A 19439-nucleotide genomic window follows, 5' to 3' on the forward strand; every position below is an offset into this window, starting at 1 on the left:
ACAGAAATTTCCTTCAGTCACCAATCCCTCTATCGACAGAAAAATATGCTTTCTAAAATAGCAGAAGCACAAAATAAGCAAAATAATAGGTTTACCATAAAACATGAAAATTTAGTCTCTTTATTATCCACACAATGGAAAATAAATACTGCTGATCTTAGAGAGATTGGGGATAATATGGAATCACCCCAAAAGAGCATAAAATTATTAATGTCTTAATAATCATTAAATATTGCTTTTATTCTAGTATATACGGATACTCCAGTCAGGATATTTCTTTCCCTTTTGTGAACAAGGACTGAAGATTATTATTTTCCCAAAACATCAATTTTTCAGAAGAGAATACCTAAGTTCAACAAATATTTGATCAGTGTAACAAGGTACAAAAGGGTAAGTTTTTCATTAATCTCACTGACTGGAAAATGCTTTTTAAAAAATTCTTAAAATAACCATCAGGAACTTTTAAATACATGCTAAGTATTTCTTTCATGGATTTATTTTTAAGGATAAGACTAAAGAAAGCAAACCAGGTGGTACAGCAACAATTTGCTCATATATCCCTGCATTCTTTTTGAAGGAAAAAAATTAGCTGAGGATCCAACTAAAACAGATATTGAATTATCAAGTAGACTGCAATTTCTGTTTGAAAACACTATTAGATGGAAAGGGAGCAAGTAAAGACAAAGGGAAGAAAAAGAAGGCAGTATCTAAAAGGGAAAGGCAGAGCTGGGTCCTGATACACGTTTACACAAACCGTGGTTGTTCTTTTCTCACACATCACTTTGAATTTCTTGAAATTCCTCAAATGCACACAAAGAAGAATTATGCTTCACTCTTAACAGGCAACATAAAAAACTGCTTACCCTGCAAGTTATAAGCTGCCAACTGAACCGCTGTATCAAAAGGACACTCCAATCTGAGAGCAGAACACAAATGTGTTAAACACGCCAACGTCATGACCTTTGTTTTACAATAAATGGAAATAAGACATACTTTGACCATTTCTTTTTCATAATTAACTAAGAACTTATTTTTCAACTACTCAAGAAAATGTGGTTTACCTTAAACTAATACTCACTTTCCACTGAGAATATCTTGTTTTAATTGAAGAACAAATAAGTACCTAAGAAAAATAAAAGGCACAAATTTAACTAAACAGATCAATCTACCATGAAAAATAATCCTGCTCTTCTAATCTGAGAAGAAACATTCTTAATTACAAAACTTTACCCACAATAAAGTCTGTAAAGGAAAAAAGAATATGAAACAAGGGGCACTCAGTGTCAGGAGGATGGGCCAGAGTACAGGGTAGCCCCTCAAAAGAAAAGGTTTAGCAAATTCCTGGGAATGAGCTCTGTGGTCTGCTTCACCTTCACTGTGACGACACAGCCACCTCATACGTAAAACGATACGGCAATGTACGCATGGGTAAGAGCTCTCATCTTGTCCACTAGCAGAGTGTTCAAGAGGAACACCTTCTAAAGGGACTCAGCAATTCAATTTTTTACTTAATAAAAATAGTACGTGTGCGTGGTCATAGATGTGCAATACAGAGTCCGTGAATAAATACTGAGGCAAGACAAAATAAAAATAAATGTTTGTAACTTACTTAAAGTTACTGAAAACTATTCAAGCAAAATCAGGATTCAACATTTTTCAATAATCAATGGCATTTCAATAAAGAAAGTCAGGAGCCAACTTGAAACAACTCTCAGTGGCCGAAAATAGATCATTTTGAACATCAATAGACACAATATGATAATGTACTGAAGCACATCAGTCCTATTTAAAATTCATGAGTTGATAACGATACTTAAAAACAGAACTCACTGGTTACGTTTGCTTGATGCTAGAGAACCAACTGTTTGTTTTGAAAACTGGTAAATAAAGGAAAACATTCTACACTTAAAAAAATACTGCCCCAAATGAAATTATCTTGTCTGGTATCTTGTTACCAGGGGCAAAGTATCCATTTCACTAGCTATCTGTACACTGGAAGGAACTGTAAAGGCAACCTCCCGACATCTTTAGCCAGCCTGACCAAAACTTTACGCTTGCACACAGCTCCAGACATTGGGCTTACCGGGTTCGTTCTTCACGAAGATTATTTGGTTCTGAGGAATAAAACTTAACTCGAAGATGCAGACAATAGGGTGAACCAACTGCCATTAAAAGAAAAAAAAGGGAGTGTAACTTTTTCAATATGGTTATTTAAATAAGAATTTTCAGTCAGTAAATCTGTCAAAAATCTACTGAAGTGGACAGAAGGTAACAGATTATTGTGGCAGTAATTCAGGTTCCACTGTGGGCTCAATGAAGCCTAACACAATCAACAGACGTTGCAAGTATACCAACCATCATGTAGCAGTGTCACATCATATCTGTCCTCCCAGGAACAGACAGCTCCAGATTAAGTCTAATAGTTCAGGGCCAAATACGCTGAATGAAAAAGTCTTGACTATGCCCTCTGACAGCCCTAAAAACCGCCGAGCTCTGTTTCTCAAGAGCAAGGAGGGACGCCTGTTATTAACTGTGCGTGGCAAGTCACCCCACATCCTTTCCAATCCACTTCACCAACCTCTATATTCTCAGAAGTCCCATTATTTTGTAAAAAGAGTTGAGGTGCCCTAAAAATCTGTTACTACAGAAAACATGATGGATTATGGACTGGACACTAGTATTGTCCCCTGACTATCGCTAGGAACAATACTGACATTTTATGTGAATGACTTCTTTTCATTATTCTTAATTTAAAAAAAAAAAGTTACAGCCTTAAATTCTCAAAATATTTTCTAGTGCAGGGCAGACACCAAACAGAAAAATTCCAATATAAGTAATTACTAAAGAAAAGTTAAGCATCTCATGGGAACTCACATCTCATTTCCAAACTGCAAGCCTTTCTCCTGGAAACAAACTGTAAGGCACTTGAATCTAGATTACCATCAACCCTATATAATTTACAGGATGGGTCAGTATATTGGATTGAAATTATTTTTAGAAAGTGGAGATGCTAAGAAACTCATTGGAAACATGATTTCTTATGTCCCTACTACGAGAAATCAGTTTCTAATATACAATTATATATAATTCGATTTCCATTTTTTTTCACAATTTTTTCAACACTTACTTTTTACTTGCTTTTTGATGCTTTTTGTACCATCCAACCAATGCTGAAAACAAAAACAAAAAGTTAGCTCTTAAGCAGATGAGAGAACTTAACATTTTAATTACGAAAAGTTAATTTTCATCATGCTTTTGCTGATAACGATACGGAAATATTTCACAAGAGAGAAACAAATGTGAGACTGAAAATTGGAGAGCAGGGGAGTGTTAATCTGGCCAGAATCCACAGCAAGCTTATGACACATATAAACAACAACAAAAAACCCTAAAACCAGATATATGACTTCTTAAACCATTTCCTCTGCTCTCTCAGTAACAAGGATGATATTCTAAATTTTGCCCTCAGTTTTTCTCACTGTTCCCCAAAAGATGACTCTTTCAAAACTGATAAAATTAGAAGTATCCTCATATTCTAGTACTTGGTTCATTCCTGTAATAAAAATGTGAGATTTATTAACAGATCATAACCACAAATTAGGTGAAATAACAATGTCACTTATGTTTTACAAAACAGGTACTACTCAGAGTAGTAGTCTCTGAAAGAGCTTACACAATAAAATTAGATCTCTCTCATAACTAAGGCCCTATCTATTAAGTAAGCAGTCTTTGCTCCTTTGCTTTACAAATAAAAAAAGGTAACATTGTGATTAGCAGACTTCTGGTTTCAACAGTAACAGCCTTTTCTGACTTCTGTAACCTCTTCACTCTGAAATGCCCAAAACACAAAGAGACCTAAGAACCGATTCCAGAGACTTGCACTGATAAACCACTCCCAGCTCACTTCTCACTATTAATCCCTTTACACCAAGTCCTAACAGGGACAGGACGCCCTCATCGCACTAAGATACACATGACTGTGCTCTCTTCAGCATGCTTACAATTCCAAGCGCCCTAAACCAAAGGAGTGCTCTTGTGCTACAGCTCACAGAGCTAAGGAATCCAGTCTCAGAAACCCAGACAGGCAAAGTGTGGGTAAACAAGGCTGCACTGTTAACAGACTTGTAACCATTTGCTTTTCTTGCCAATTATTTGCCTAGCCTCTTCTCTCCATTCTCTGCCAAGATCCAAAAGTGAAATTCACAGAACTACCAGTGTGCCAGCAAAGTACCTCTGCGTGTGGACACAGGATAGTCAGTAAACATTTCCAAAGGCAATTAAATACAGTGCAGTATCTCCTCTGGATTCCAAGTGTGCAGGCTACTTAGTCAGCCATCTCTCATCTTTCAATAAATGCAGTCAGACATCTACTTTTAAGCATATTTTAATCTGGCGACTGTTCAGTCTTACACATCTTTCCATTAATACAATGTTTGGTCAGCCACTAGGCAGAACATAATTCAATCTATCAGCTGGAAAGAGTTCAACTAGGACAGTGAAAAGTTCACCCATCATTGCCAAGCCCAGGAATCTACTATACAAAAACCCCAGACTTAGTTGTGCAAAATACCTACTACAGCCTAATGCCAATCACACACTGGGTATGAGATAAATTTTGCTTATATGCCCTAGATTGTTTTCTCCCCACAACCATGGATCTGGGAGTTGCCCTATCTTCAGGCTTCATCTATTATACTGCAGTGAATTCGGAAGTGAATGCTGGTCACCCAGGCATCTCATGCAGCCACAGTTAGGGAGACTCTCATTCACCATAATGAACACAAATGAGCACACACCTTCTGAGAGGCAATCTGACTATGCCTTCAAAATAACTATGTGCCTTTGACTCAGCAGTTCTGCATCTAGAAACCATTATGGATGATTTAACCCACAAGGAATTATATCAGAGAAAAGAAAGAAATCTGTATATCCAGCAATAGTGAACTGGTTAAATAAAGTATTTCAACATTATAGAACTGTGCAACAATGAAAAATAATGAAAGTAAAAGTAGTTAAGAATCTGGAAAATTATTTATAGTATACTGTTAAAATTGTTTTTTTGTTTTTTGGGGTTTTTCTTTCTTATTTTTTAAATTTTTTGGCTGCATTGGGTCTTCGTTGTTGCACACAGGCTTTCTGTAGTTGTGGCGAGCGGGGGCTACTCTTCATTGCGGTGCGAGGGCTTCTCATTGCAGTGGCTTCTCTTGTTGCGGAGCATGGGCTCTAGGTGCACGGGCTTCAGTAGTTGTGGTGCGCGTGCTCAGCAGTTGTGGCTCGTCAGCTTAGTTGCTCCGTGGCATGTGGGATCTTCCCAGACCAAGCCTCAAAACTGTGTCCCCTTCACGGGCAGGTGGATTCTTAACCACTGCGCCACCAGGGAAGTCCCATTAAAATTGTTAAAGGCAAATTACAACATATTATAAATTGTTTTTACAAAATGTACAAATTTGTACATTTTGATCCTTGAACAAAGGGGCTGAACTTTGCAGGTCCACTGATACGTGGATTTTTTTCACTAAAACATGCACTACAGCACCACACAATCCTCAGTTGGTTGAATTCACAGATGCAGAACCTCAGATATAGAAGGCCAACTATAGAAGTTATACGCTGATTTTCAACTGCACCCCTAACCCCACACTGGTCATGGGTCCACTGTATATATAAACATGCCTTTTGGGCTTCCCTGGTGGCACAATGGTTAAGAATCCGCCTGCCAATGCAGGGGACACGGGTTCAAGCCCTGGTCTGGGAAGATCCCACATGCCATGGAGCAACTAAGCCCATGTGCCACAACTACTGAGCCCACGTGCTACAACTACTGAGCCCAGGCGCCTAGAGCCCGTGCTCCGCAACAAGAGAAGCCATCACAATGAGAAGCCCGTGCACCACACCGAAGAGTAGCCCCCGCTCACAACTAGAGAAAGCCCGCGCACAGCAATGAAGACCCAACACAGCCAAAAATTAATTAATTAATTTTAAAAAATGCCTTTTCTTTTGGACTGAGGCAATCTATTACAAAGCAGTAAGAGATAGTACAGCTAGGTGGCTGAGACTGCTGGTGATCATTTTTCTTTGTGTTTTCCTGTATTTTCAACTTAGTCTACAACAAGCACACTCTTACTTAAAATGATAATCATGGACCCCCTTACTTTAATATTTCATATGAGTAATATATTCATGTGGCTTAATTTTTTGGTAATATTAAAAGGTATATGGTCAACAGTCCCTCCAACCCCTGCAATACCAACTTCTATCATCATATGCACCACTCCCCACCCACCAAGATATTTACTGGTTTCTGATTCCTTCCAGAGTTTCTTCAAACAAAGAAAAGAAACAAATTGTGTGTGTTGGTAAAGAGTAAAGAAATTAATAATGGGCTGAAAATCAACAGGCTAAATATAAATTTTGACAGAATAAATTTAAGGGATATTGAGAAGGAAACATTAATATAAGACAGACCAATACTATTTCAATAACAACTTAGTCTTTCTTAGACAGTTGTAACAAATTTCTTCCAGTTTAAGAACATTTAAGGCCTGTCTCATAAATGGACCTTTAATCTCTAATTTGTGCCCTAATACTCTAAGAAGCACATTAAACATACAATCATCCTGGTGAGACAAAGGATCAGAGTTTTCTTCCAAGCAGGCATTTTAGTCTCTTTGCTACCTGCATGTAATAGCTTCTACACTCCGCACTCCCTTAAGACAACCCAAAACTCAGATAAAGCATCAAGCACATTTTACAGTAAAATTTAGGAGCTGGGGGAATTCCTGGTGACGTTCTGGGAAAGGTCTGAGTTCATGTTTGCATATCCTCTAGTCTGTTTTCTTTCATCTCCTCCACATTCCAAGCCCAGGGACTGGAAAATTCAGAGCTCAGAGACAGGCACTGATAGTATTTTCCTTGAATCTTTAGGAGTTGAGTTTAAATTACAGCAGAAGATAAAAGTGAGAGCATGCAGACATAGACTCCTGGATGCACAGTGTGGAACTAATATGGCTCTCTTTCCTCATGGACATTAAAAAGGAAACAAACTCCCTTCTAATTTCCTAAAGTTTGGTTGATAAAATTAGAATTCAAAGGATATGGGAAGCTACATTTCTTTCCATCCTATTGAGCTAGGCATGAAAGAACAATTACTTACTTGTGTGTCTTAAAATATACATAATAATCACAAACATAACAACAGGTATTACTAAACTAAACAAAGAATCACCTAGGGAGCTTCCAAAACACGAATAAACACACACCCTTATCCAGGCCCTATAGCCAGTCTGTAAACAGCTCTTCAAATGAATGATTTCTGACTTCTAATGCCCACATGACTCCACTGCTTCTGCTCAAAGAGCAAAGAGCTTAGGGCAGACAGATGTTAACCATCTTTCCAAACAACTGCCTCTGCAAAAAATATTTCTCCTGTGAGGAGTAGAGGCTCATGCTCTGCATTAAAGGATTATTTTAAATCAAATTTTAACACTTTTAACAATTAACAAATGTTAAAAATCAATGAATGCCATGAAAACAGAAGATCAATCTAACTGAAAACACTTCAATTTACTCTAGATTCCATTATAAATTCTACCTGGCTGATTACTTTTTTGGCGTTAAAAGTCTGTGTTATAAGACATTCCAAATGAAGCCTTAGATGAGCCATTAAAATATATTTTCCACTGTATCTTTCTGTGTATTATTAGTATGCCTTCTTAGGACTCTTAAAGTCAAATTTAAAATGGAAATGTAGATGAGTTAGGTAGCTTATACATTCACTCTCTGGAAATACAGCACATAATCTATTTTGGAAATACACTTTTTTGAAAAAAAATACGTGTGCAAATATATGTGCCTGTGTGCGTGTCACAATATAGAATACATACATATGTATATTTAACATATAGGTTATTTCTATATATTTTTCACTCCCCACTACTTTATCGACCCTATTGTTTGTGTTCAGTTCTCAGTAACAATCCAAAAATCCAAATCAGCTGCCAACAGTGATCATTTCACCTCCTTCTTTCCAACGTTTATAACTCCTATAACTGCATTTGCTGTTACTTCTGTTATGAAATTTAATAGCAGTGGTAATAAGGGGCATCTCTGTCTCCTGCCTGTCTGTAGTAGGAATGCTTCTGTTGTTTGTTTCTCTATTAATGTAAAGTTGTTTGTCTGTTGTACTTTAATCACCAAAAATCTGTACAGAAGTTGAGCAAAGCCCTTGAGCAACTACCAGGTCTGTTCTCACAGGTGCCGCCTGCTGGGCCACCTGTCTGCCGAACACCTACCATCACCCTGGAGACGGGCGCAGCTTCCAAAACTAGGCTAGATCTACGCAGGGAGAAGGGAGGTCAATTCTGTACAGGCCAAAGTCCATGAGGTTTATTCAAGGGGTTCTGGGGCCAGGACGAAGGGGCTCCAAAGGTCACCGAACCCACACGAAAGGAAGTCGAGAGCGGAGTATTATCTGCCCGACCTCAGATGAGGCAAACACAGCTCACCACATCACGCCCGCAGTGCCAGGAACAAGGCCCGCCCCCTCCCCTGGCTCAGGGATCTAGGACCCGCCACGGAGGGTCCACTGTTGCTGTCTCCAGCTGTGCACTTGCACAGCATTTCCCCAGTGTTCCACCAGACGACTAAAATGTCTACCTCTCAGCTTTGGATTCAACAGCTCCATTTCCATCTGCACTCAGTGTTGTCTAAACTAAATGCCAGAAACTTCAAGTAATCAAGTTACTTCTCTTAACTTTCTTCTGCGGTAGAGATTTGAGTGTCAATCTTTTCTGAATGTAGTTTCATTTAAGTGTATGATGAAGCAGTTAACAGCATAAGTGAAGGGTTAGGTAGCCTGCTCAGAAGTGGCACACATCACAGACTTATATTCTACTGCCAAGAGCAAGTCACGTGGTCAAAACCTAGCACCAACTAAGCAAGAAAGTATCATCCTCTTACAGCAAAGGCAGGAGACAATCCCATGATATACAATACAACACCTGATGAGTTATAATGACTGATATTGAATCATCCACGCACTTCTGAGAGTAACCCCACCTGGTCATAATGTATTATTTATACTTGTAATAGGCTGCTGGACATAGTGTGCTGGTATTTTACTTAGGATCTTTTACATAAAGAACAAGGGAAGTTTAATATATCAATATATATACACATATATGCATATATATAACGAACCAAGCCATCAAACTGATTTAAGGAAAAGGCAAAAAATAATTACTATTGTGTTTTTTCCTTCTTTTCCGAGTATTATGAGAAATGCTACCTATGTTTCCCTTTACTGAACATAAGTGTCTACAATCTAGGTGACTCATTCTTTTTTAAAAACTTGATTGGGCCAGTTAAAATTCTAAGCTCTAAATATGAAGTTTGAGAAACTTCATTAACCAGAGGTCACAAACGTATAGATAGATCAGAGGATTAAATCTTGGCCAAAACATGTTTTGTTTGGTCCATACTATATTTTTCAAATTCTTTAAAAAATTTTTTATTATGAAATGTTCACAGGAAGCTGCAAGAGGTCCTATCTTCCCCTTCGTCCCCCAGTGCTTACATCTTACATAATTATAGTACAATATTAAAATCAGGAGACTCACATTGGTACAATGTGCATACACAGTTCTATGTCACTTTATCACACAGCTAGAGTCCTGAACTGATGCCACAACCAAGATAAAGAAACATTCCACTAGCACCAAGAGCTCTCAGGTAATACTCCTCTATAGACACACCTCTCCCACCTTCAACATCCCTAAACCTCAGCAACCGTTAATTTGATCTCTCTCTCTCTAATTTTGTTGAGAGTGTTACATAAATGGAAGTATACAGCATATGACCTTCTGAGATTGGCTGTTTTTATTCAACATAATGCCCTTGAAACCCATCCAAGTTGTGTGTGTCAATAGATTTTTGTTTTCTATTGCTGAGTAGTATTCCAAGGTATGAATGTGTCACAGTTGGTTTAATCATTAACCTACTGTAGGACACTGGTTTTTTTCAAGTTTTTTGCTATTACTAATAAAGTCACGAACAATCATGCACAGGTTTTTGTGAAGACATAAGTCTTCATTTCTCTAGGATAAATGACCATATATACAATTGCTGAGTCACATGCAAATGTAAGTTTGGCTTTTTTAAGAAGCTGCCAGACTATTTTCCATGGCAGCTGAACCGTTCTGACGCTCCCCAAAGCAGTGTATGAGAGATCCAGTTGCCCCACATCCTCCCCAGCATTTGGAGTTGTCACAATGTTTTATTTCAGCTGTTCTCACAGGTGTACAGTGATGACAGCTCACCAAGGTCTTATTTTGCATTTCCCTGATGTCTAGGGAAACATTGTTTTCTAAATGTTGAGTTTAGGAGTTCTTTATATACACTAGATATGAGTTCTTTGTCAGATATGTGGTTTGCGAATATTTTCTCCCCACCTATAGCTTGGCTTTTCATCCTTTTAAGAGGGCCTTTCCCAGAGCAAAACGTTGTAATTTTTATAAAATCCATCTTATTGGTTTTTAAAAAATGGATCATGTTTTTGGTGTCACATCTCATAATTCTCCAATCCTAGGTCTCAAACATTTTCTGCTATGTATTTCTAAGTTTATAGTTTTACGTCTTATGTTTACATACACCATCTATTTTTGAGTTAATTTTTGTATAGGTATGAGGTTTAGGCCAGGGTTCATTTTTTCACCTGATATCCAGTTGATCCAGGACCATTATTAACACTACTCTTCTTTCACTGAACTTCTCTGGAATCTTTGTCAAAAATCAGCTGGCCACAGCCATGCAGAGCTTCTTCTGAGCTCCCCATTTTGTGCCACTGATCTGCATGTCTGAGGTTCTGCCAACGCCATGCGGTCCTGTTTACGGCAGTTGTAACTCTTCAAGCTGAGCAGAGCAAGTACTCTCACTATTTTTCTTTTTCGAAATGGTTTTTTAGCTATTCTAGAGCCTCTGCCTTTCCATATAAGTTTTAAAATAATTTTGTCTATATCTACAAAGGATTTTCTGGAATTCTGATACAAACTGTATTAAACTTGTATATTAATTAGGGAAAAACAGATTACTTTGCTGAGTCTTCTAATCCATGCACACAGCATGTCTCTCAATTTATTTAGCTCTCTTTTGATTTCTTCCATCAGCCACTCTATTTTTTAAAATTTAACCACTGTTTTTAAAAAATGAAAGATTTATTCTAAAGATCTGGATTTCCAGCTTCTCTTGAAATACCTGAAGATCCAGCAATGCTATCTGGCAACAAATGGCTAGAGCTAGGTGGTACCTGCCCCTCTGCCTCCTTTTTGCAGGCAAAAGTGATATGCTCCCTACTTCACCACAATTCCTCTACCAATCAATGTGTCAGCTACAATTTATCACGGTGCTGTCTTTTTCTGTCTCTGTATCTATCAAAAATGAGAAAAGAAACTATACCAAGCATGTAGTATGATTCAAAAAAAGAGAAAAACCATACTTCTTCTTAGAAATAAATAACACTCCCATGTCTTTAATATGCATGCCATCTCGCTTCCCTTTTGTTCTCCTGATTCCTGTAGATTTTTGATTTTAAGACTGAATATTATTCCTTCAAAATAAATCATACAAGGCTTCCCTGGTGGCGCAGTGGTTGAGAGTCCACCTGCCGATGCAGGGGACACGGGTTCGTGCCCCGTTCCGGGAGGATCCCGCATGCTGCAGAGCGGCTGGGCTTGTGGGCCATGGCCGCTGGGCCTGCGCGTCCAGAGCCTGTGCTCCGCAGCGGGAGAGGCCACAGCGGGGAGAGGCCCGCATACCGCAAAAAAACAAAAACAAAAACAAAATAAATCATACATGTTCTCTAGCAAATCGTTATAGTTAATTCCAATTAACAATTCTGCAAATTCTTACTGTACTAACCTAAAACCACACAGTATCAGAAGAAGAATTCCTTCCTGCCTGGCTTAAGATATATTACCTCCATGCTGGAAAGTTCTATTGTACAAGAAAATTACCCCAAATCATCCTTTTTTAAAAAACCATTGATGTATACAGTTCTGCTGCCATAAGGCAACTCTTTACACATCCTGTTATTTTTATGACAGAGAGTTTCCCAAAATCCTTCACCAAGAAGGAAGGATTCATTAAATTACCATAAAGTTTTTTGCAGAGTCATACAATGAGATTTAATAACAAGGTTTCACCAACAGTATAAAAGATAATAAATTTTCAAAAACATTATTATCATAAAGACTTGAAGAAAAAGCATGCAAATGAATACCATCATCTGTTTTTCCTTAAGCCACAGGTTGTTTATTTGCTAAAGAAGAGCTATTACTAAATAAGAGTCCATAGGTGGGCTTCTGGAATACCTGAATTACCTATACATGTGCACAGAATGTTATATGTACATGCCTTTTTCTAGGGAAAGCATCCATAGATTTTGTCATCATAACTCAAGGTTTAAGATCATCACTGGACTATATAAAATGATACTAAATTAAGTTTAGATTTGAAAATAGAAACGGGGCAGTATTGTGCAGTCAACTAAAAACAAGGGTAACCATATATCCTAGTATGCCACAATAATCCTGGTTTAGGCCTACTATCCCAACCTCTCCATCCAGTAAGTCCACCTCTGGCACTCTGCAGTGGCCTGGTTTAAAAAGTGAAGAAACAAACAGAAAATTTGAATATAACTATAACAAGTAAAGAGATTGAGTCACTAATCAAAAAACTTCCCAGAAAAGCCCAGGCCCCAGATGGCTTCACTGGTGAATTCTACCAAGTGTTGAAATAAGAATGAACACCAATCCTTCGTGAGAGCTTCCAAAAAATAGACGAGAGAAGACTTTCCAATTCATTCTGAATGAAACCAGACAAAGATATCACAAGGGGGAAAAAACAAAAAAAACTATAGACCAATATTCCTTATGAATATGGACTTCAAAATCCTCAACAAAATCAAATCAAGCAACATATATAAAGGATTATATGCCATGACCAAGTGAAATTTATCCCAGAAATGCAAGAAAGGTTCAACACACCAACAAAAATGTCAATGCAATACATCATATTAATAGAATACAGAAAATATACCATATGATCTCAATAGATGCAGAAAAAGCATTTAACAAAACCCAACACCCTTTCTTGATAAAAACGTACAAATAGGAATAGAAGAGACCTTCTTCAAAATGATAAAGGGCACCAATAAAACTCCCACAGGTAACATCATACTTGATTGGTGAAAGACTTAACGCTTTTCCCCTAAGATCAAGAATAAGACAAGAATGTCTACCTTTACCACTTCTATTCAACATTTTGGTAAAGGTTCTAGACAGGGCACTTAGGCAAGAAAAAGAGATAAAAAGAAAAAGAAATAAAAGGCATTCAGATTCAAAAGGAAGAAGTAAAACTATCTCTTTTTGCCGATGACATGATCTTATACATAAAACACATAAAAACTAATACATAAGTTCAGCAAGGTTGCCAGATACAAGATACATATGTGAAAATGAATTCTATATACTAGAATCCAAACAAAATACAAAAATGATATCAAGAAAATCACATATTACAATAGCATCAAAGGAATAAAATGCTAAGAGTAAGTTTAACCAAGAAGGTGAAAGACATGTAAACTGAAACTTTAAAACACTGTTTTAAGAAATATAAAGACCTAATACATGGAAAGACATTCCGTGGTCATGTATAATACTTAACATTGTTAAGATGATGATACTGCCCAAATGGATATACAGATTCAATGCAACTCTGGTCAAAACTCCAATTGCCTGATTCACAGAAAGATAGAGAAGATGAAAAGGCAGAGGGCTATGTACCAGATGAAGGAACAAGATAAAACCCCAGAAAAACAACTAACTGAAGTGGAGATAGGCAACCTTCCAGAAAAAGAATAAAGAGTAATGATAGCGAAGAGGATCCAGGACCTCGGAAAAAGAATGGAGGCAAAGATCGAGAAGATGCAAGAAATATTTAACAATGACCTAGAAGAATTAAGGAACAAACAAACAGAGATGAACAATACAATAACTGAAATGAAAACTACATTAGAAGAAATCAATAGCAGAATAACCGAGGCAAAAGAACAGATAAGTGACCTGGAAGACAGAATGGTGGAATTCACTGCTGCAGAACAGAATAAAGATAAAAGAATGAAAAGAAATGAAGACAGCCTAAGAGACCTCTGGGACAACATTAAACGCAACAACATTCGCATTATAGGGGTCCCAGAAGAGGAAGAGAGAGAGAAAGGACCCCAGAAAATATGTGAAGAGATTTTAGTCGAAAACTTCCCTAACATGGGAAAGGAAACAGCCACCCAAGTCCAGGAAGCGCAGAGAGTCCCATACGGGATAAACCCAAGGAGAAACACGCCAAGACACACAGTAATCAAACTGGCAAAAATTAAAGACGAAGAAAAATTATTGAAAGCAGCAAGGGAAAAACCACAAGTAATATACCAGGGAACTCCCATAAGGTTAACAGCTGATTTCGCAGCAGAAACTCTACAAGCCAGAAGGAAGTGGCATGATATACTTAAAGTGATGAAAGAGAAGCACCTACAACCAAGATTACTCTACCCAGCAAGGATCTCATTCAGATTCCATGGAGAAATCTAAAGCTTTACAGAAAAGCAAAAGCTAAGAGAATTCAGCACCACCAAACCAGCTGTACAACAAATGCTAAAGGAACTTCTCTAAGTGGGAAACACAAGAGACGAAAAGGACCTACAAAAACAAACCCAAAACAATTAAGAAAATGGTAATAGGAACATACATACTGATAATTACCTTAAACGTGAATTGATTAAATGCTCCGACAAAAAGACACTGGCTTGCTGACTGGATACAAAAACAAGAGCCATATAAATGCTGCTTACAAGAGACCCACTTCAGACCTAGGGACACATAAAGACTGAAAGTGAGAGAATGGAAAAAGACATTCCATACAAATGGAAATCAAAAGAAAGCTGGAGTAGCAATACTCATATCAGATAAAATAGACTTTAAAATAAAGAATGTTACAAAACACAAGGAGGACACTACATAATGATCAAGGGATCAATCCAAGAAAAAGGTATAACAATTATAAATATATATGCACCCAACATAGGAGCACCTCAATACATAAGGCAACTGCTAACAGCTATAAAAAAGGAAATCAACAGTAACACAATAATAGTGGAGGACTTTAACACCTCACTTACACCAATAAACAGATCATCCACACAGAAAATTAATAAGGAAACACAAGCTATAAATGACACAACAGACAAGATAGATTTAATTGATATTTATAGGACATTCCATCCAAAAATGGCGGATTACACTTTCTTCCCAAGTGCACATGGAACATTCTCCAGAATAGAGCACATCTTGGGTCACAAATCAAGCCTCAGTAAATTTAAGAAAATCGAAATCATATCAAGCATCTTTTCTGACCACAATGCTATGAGATTAAAATGAATTACAGGAAAAAAAAAAGTAAAAGCCACACACACATGGAGGCTAAACAATACGTTACTAAAAAACCAAGAGATCACTGAAGAAATCAAAGAGGAAATCAAAAAATACCTAGAGACAAATGACAATGAAAACATGACGACCAAAACCTATGAGATGCAGCAAAAGCAGTTCTAAGAGGGAAGTTTATAGCAATATTATCCTACCTCAAGAAACGAGAAAAATCTCAAATAAACAATCTAACTTTACACCTAAAGGAACTAGAGAAAGAACAAACAAAACCCAAGGTGCACAGAATGAAAGAAATCATAAAGATCAGAGCAGAAATAAATGAAATAGAAACAAAGAAAACAATAGCAAAGATCAATAAAACTAAAAGCTGGTTCTTGGAGAAGATAAACAAAATTGATAAACCATTAGCCAAACTCATCAAGAAAAAGAGGGAGAGGACTCAAATCAATAAAATTAGAAATGAAAAAGGAGAAGTTACAACAGACACCACAGAAATACAAAGCATCCTAAGAGACTACTACAATCAACTCTATGGTGAAAGTGAGGGAATGGAAAAAAATGCCAAAAAAATGGACAACCTGGAAGAAATGGACAAATTCTTAGAAAGGTATAACTTTCCGAGACTGAACCAGGAAGAAATAGAAAATATAAACAGACCAATCACAAGTAATGAAATTGAAACTGTGATTAAAAATCTTCCAAGAAACAAAAGTCCAGGACCAGATGGCTTCTTCACAGGCAAATTCTATCAAACATTTAGAGAAGAGCTAACACCCATCCTTCTCAAACTCTTCCAAAAAACTGCAGAGGAACGAACACTCCCAAACTCATTCTATGAGGCCACCATCACCCTGATACCAAAACCAAACAAAGATACTACAAAAAAAGAAAATTAGAGACTAATATCACTGATGAATATAGATGCAAAAATCCTCAACAAAGTATTAGCAAACAGAATCCAACAACACATTAAAAAGATCATACTACCCAAAGCAATCTACAGATTCAATGCAATCCCTACCAATGGCATTTCCTACAGAACTAGAACAAAAAAATCTTAAAATTCGTGTGGAGACACAAAAGACCCCGAATAGCCAAAGCAGTCTTCAGAGAGAAAAGCAGAGCTGGAGGAATCAGACTCCCTGACTTCAGACTATAGTACAAAGCTACAGTAATGAAGACAGTATGGCACTGGCACAAAAACAGAAATATAGATCAATGGAACAAGATAGAAAGCCCAGAGATAAACCCATGCACTTATGGTCAACTAATCTATGACAAAAGAGGCAAGGATATAAAATGGAGAAAAGGCAGTCTCTTCAATAAGTGGTGCTGGGAAAACTGGACAGATACATGCAAAAGAATGAAATTAGAACACTCCCTAACACCATACAGAAAAATAAACTCAAAATGGATTAGAGACCTAAATGTAAGACCGGACACTATAAAATTCTTAGAGGAAAACATAGGAAGAACACTCTTTGACATAAATCACAGCAAGATCTTTTTTGATCCATGTCCTAGAGTTATGGAAATAAAAACAAAAATAAACAAATGGGACCTAAAGAAACTTCGAAGCTTTTGCACAGCAAAGGAAACCATAAACAAGACGAAAAGACAACCCTCAGAATGGGAGAAAATATTTGCAAACGAATCAACAGACAAAGGATTTATCTCCAAAATATATAAACAGCTCATGCAGCTCAATATTAAAAAAGCAAATAACCCAATCCAAAAATGGGCAGAAGACCTAGACAGATATTTCTCCAAAGAAGATATACAGATGGCTAAGAAGCACATGAAAAGCTGCTCAACATCACTAATTATTAGAGAAATGCAAATCAAAACTACAATGAGGTATCACCTCACACCAGTTAGAATGGGCATCATCAGAAAATCTACAAAGAAGAAATGCTGGAGAGGGTGTGGAGAAAAGGGAACCCTCTTGCACTGCTGGTGGGAATGTAAATTGATATAGCCACTATGGAGAACAGTATGGAGGGTCCTTAAAAAACTAAAAATAGAACTACCATATGATCCAGCCATCCCACTACTGGGCATATACCCAGAGAAAACTGTAATTCAAAAAGACACATGAACCCCAATGTTCACTGCAGCATTATTTCCAATAGCCAGGTCATGGAAGCAACCTAAATGCCTATCGACAGATGAATGGATAAAGAAGATGTGGTACATATATATGATGGAATATTACTCAGCCATAAAAAGGAATGAAATTGGGTCATTTGTTGAGACATGGATGGATCTAGAGACTGTCATAAAGAGTGAAGCATTTTCTCTTCTCAGAAAGAGAAAAACAAACATCATATATTAATGCATGTATGTGGAACCTAGAAAAATGGTGTAGATGAACAGGTTTGCAGGGCAGAAATTGAGACACAGATGTAGAGAACAAACTTATGGACACCAAGGGGGGAAAGCAGCAGGGGGTGTGGGTGTGGGTGTGATGAATTGGGCGATTGGGATTGAGATGTATATGCTGACCTGTACAAAATTGATGACTAATAAGAACCTGCTGTATAAACAAACAAGCAAACAAAGAACTCCAATTGTCTTTTTTGCAGAAACAGGCAAGCTGATCCTAAAATGTATATGGAAATATGAGTGACTCAGAACAGCCAAAACAATCTTAAATTAAAACAGAAGAATGAAATTGAAGGACTCACACTTTCCAATTTCAAACTTACTACAAAGTTAAAATAATCAAGACAATGTGGTGCTGGCATAAGGATCGACATATAGATGAATGGAACAGAACAAAGAACCCAGAAATAAACCTGTGTATCTACGCTCAACTGACTTTCAGTAAGTGTGCCAAGACCATTCAATGGGGAAAGAATAATCTTTTCAACAAGTGGTGGTGCTAGGACCACTGGATATCTGCATGTAAAAGAATGAAGTTTGACCCCTACCTTATAGCATATACCAAAATTAACTCCAAATGGATAAAGAAGAAAACATGCCTAAATCTTTGTGACTATTGAATAGGCAATAGTTAACTCTTACAACTCAACAATAAAAAGGAAATAACCCAATTTTAAAGTGGGTAAAGAATCTGAATAGACATTTCTCCAAAGAAGATATACAAATGGTCAATACACACATGAAAAGATGCTCACATCTTTTCCATTAGGGAAGTGCAAATCAATACCACAATGAGACCACTTCATACCAACTAGTTAGAATCAAAAAGAAGGGGAAATGTTGTGTTAGTGAGGATATGCAGAAATTGGAACCCTTATACACTGCAGATAGGAATGTGGAATGGTGTAGTCACTATGGAAAACAGTTTGGCAGTTCCTCAAAAAGTTATACAAGAAAGTTACCTTATGACCCAGTAATTCTACTCCTAGATACAGATCCGGAAGAACTGAGAATTATGTTCAACGCAAAAACTTGTACACAAATGTTCACAGCAGCATTATTCACAATAGCCAAAAATGAATAAACTTAAATGTCTATCAGTGAATGAATAAAAATGTGGTATATCCCTACCGTGAAATATTACTCACCTATAAGGATCAAGCCCTGACACGTACTACAACATGGAAGAACCTTAAAAACACTATGCCAAGTGCATTTCCAGACTCAAAGGCCACATATTACATAATTCCATTTGTATGAAATTCTCAAAACAGGCAAATCCATACAAACAAAAGATTAGCCTTTGCCAGGGGCTGTGGGGAGTAGGAATGGGGAGTGACTGGTAAATAGTGAGCCTCTGGCTATAAATGACACTCTAGGGACAAGTGGCACAACTTGAATGGGGTCTGAGGATTAGATGGTGGTAATGTCACAATGACAACTTCCTGGTTTTGATGACTGTATTGAGTTATGCAGGAGAACATGCTTGTTTGTAGGAAATTCAGGGGTAATGGGACATCCTATCTGCAAGTGTCTCTCAAATGGTTCCAGAAAAAGAGC

General features: G+C 37.4%; 1 protein-coding gene across 2 annotated transcripts in view; it reads right to left on the reverse strand.

Annotated features, from left to right (window-relative positions):
• The window catches only part of EPB41L5 (erythrocyte membrane protein band 4.1 like 5), a 134708-nt gene that overhangs the window by 98872 nt on the left and 16397 nt on the right, over positions 1-19439 (reverse strand). For both annotated transcript variants that reach the window (XM_065880299.1, XM_065880298.1), the window contains exons 3-6: positions 3128-3170; positions 2084-2162; positions 1079-1123; positions 864-916 (exon numbers count right to left, since the gene is read on the reverse strand). In XM_065880299.1, coding sequence (XP_065736371.1) covers positions 864-916; positions 1079-1123; positions 2084-2162; positions 3128-3170 — 220 coding nt within the window. The remainder of the gene's footprint in view (positions 1-863; positions 917-1078; positions 1124-2083; positions 2163-3127; positions 3171-19439) is intronic.

This window comes from Phocoena phocoena, chromosome 7 (assembly GCF_963924675.1).
Source record: "Phocoena phocoena chromosome 7, mPhoPho1.1, whole genome shotgun sequence".
NCBI classification, from domain to species: Eukaryota; Metazoa; Chordata; class Mammalia; order Artiodactyla; family Phocoenidae; genus Phocoena; species Phocoena phocoena.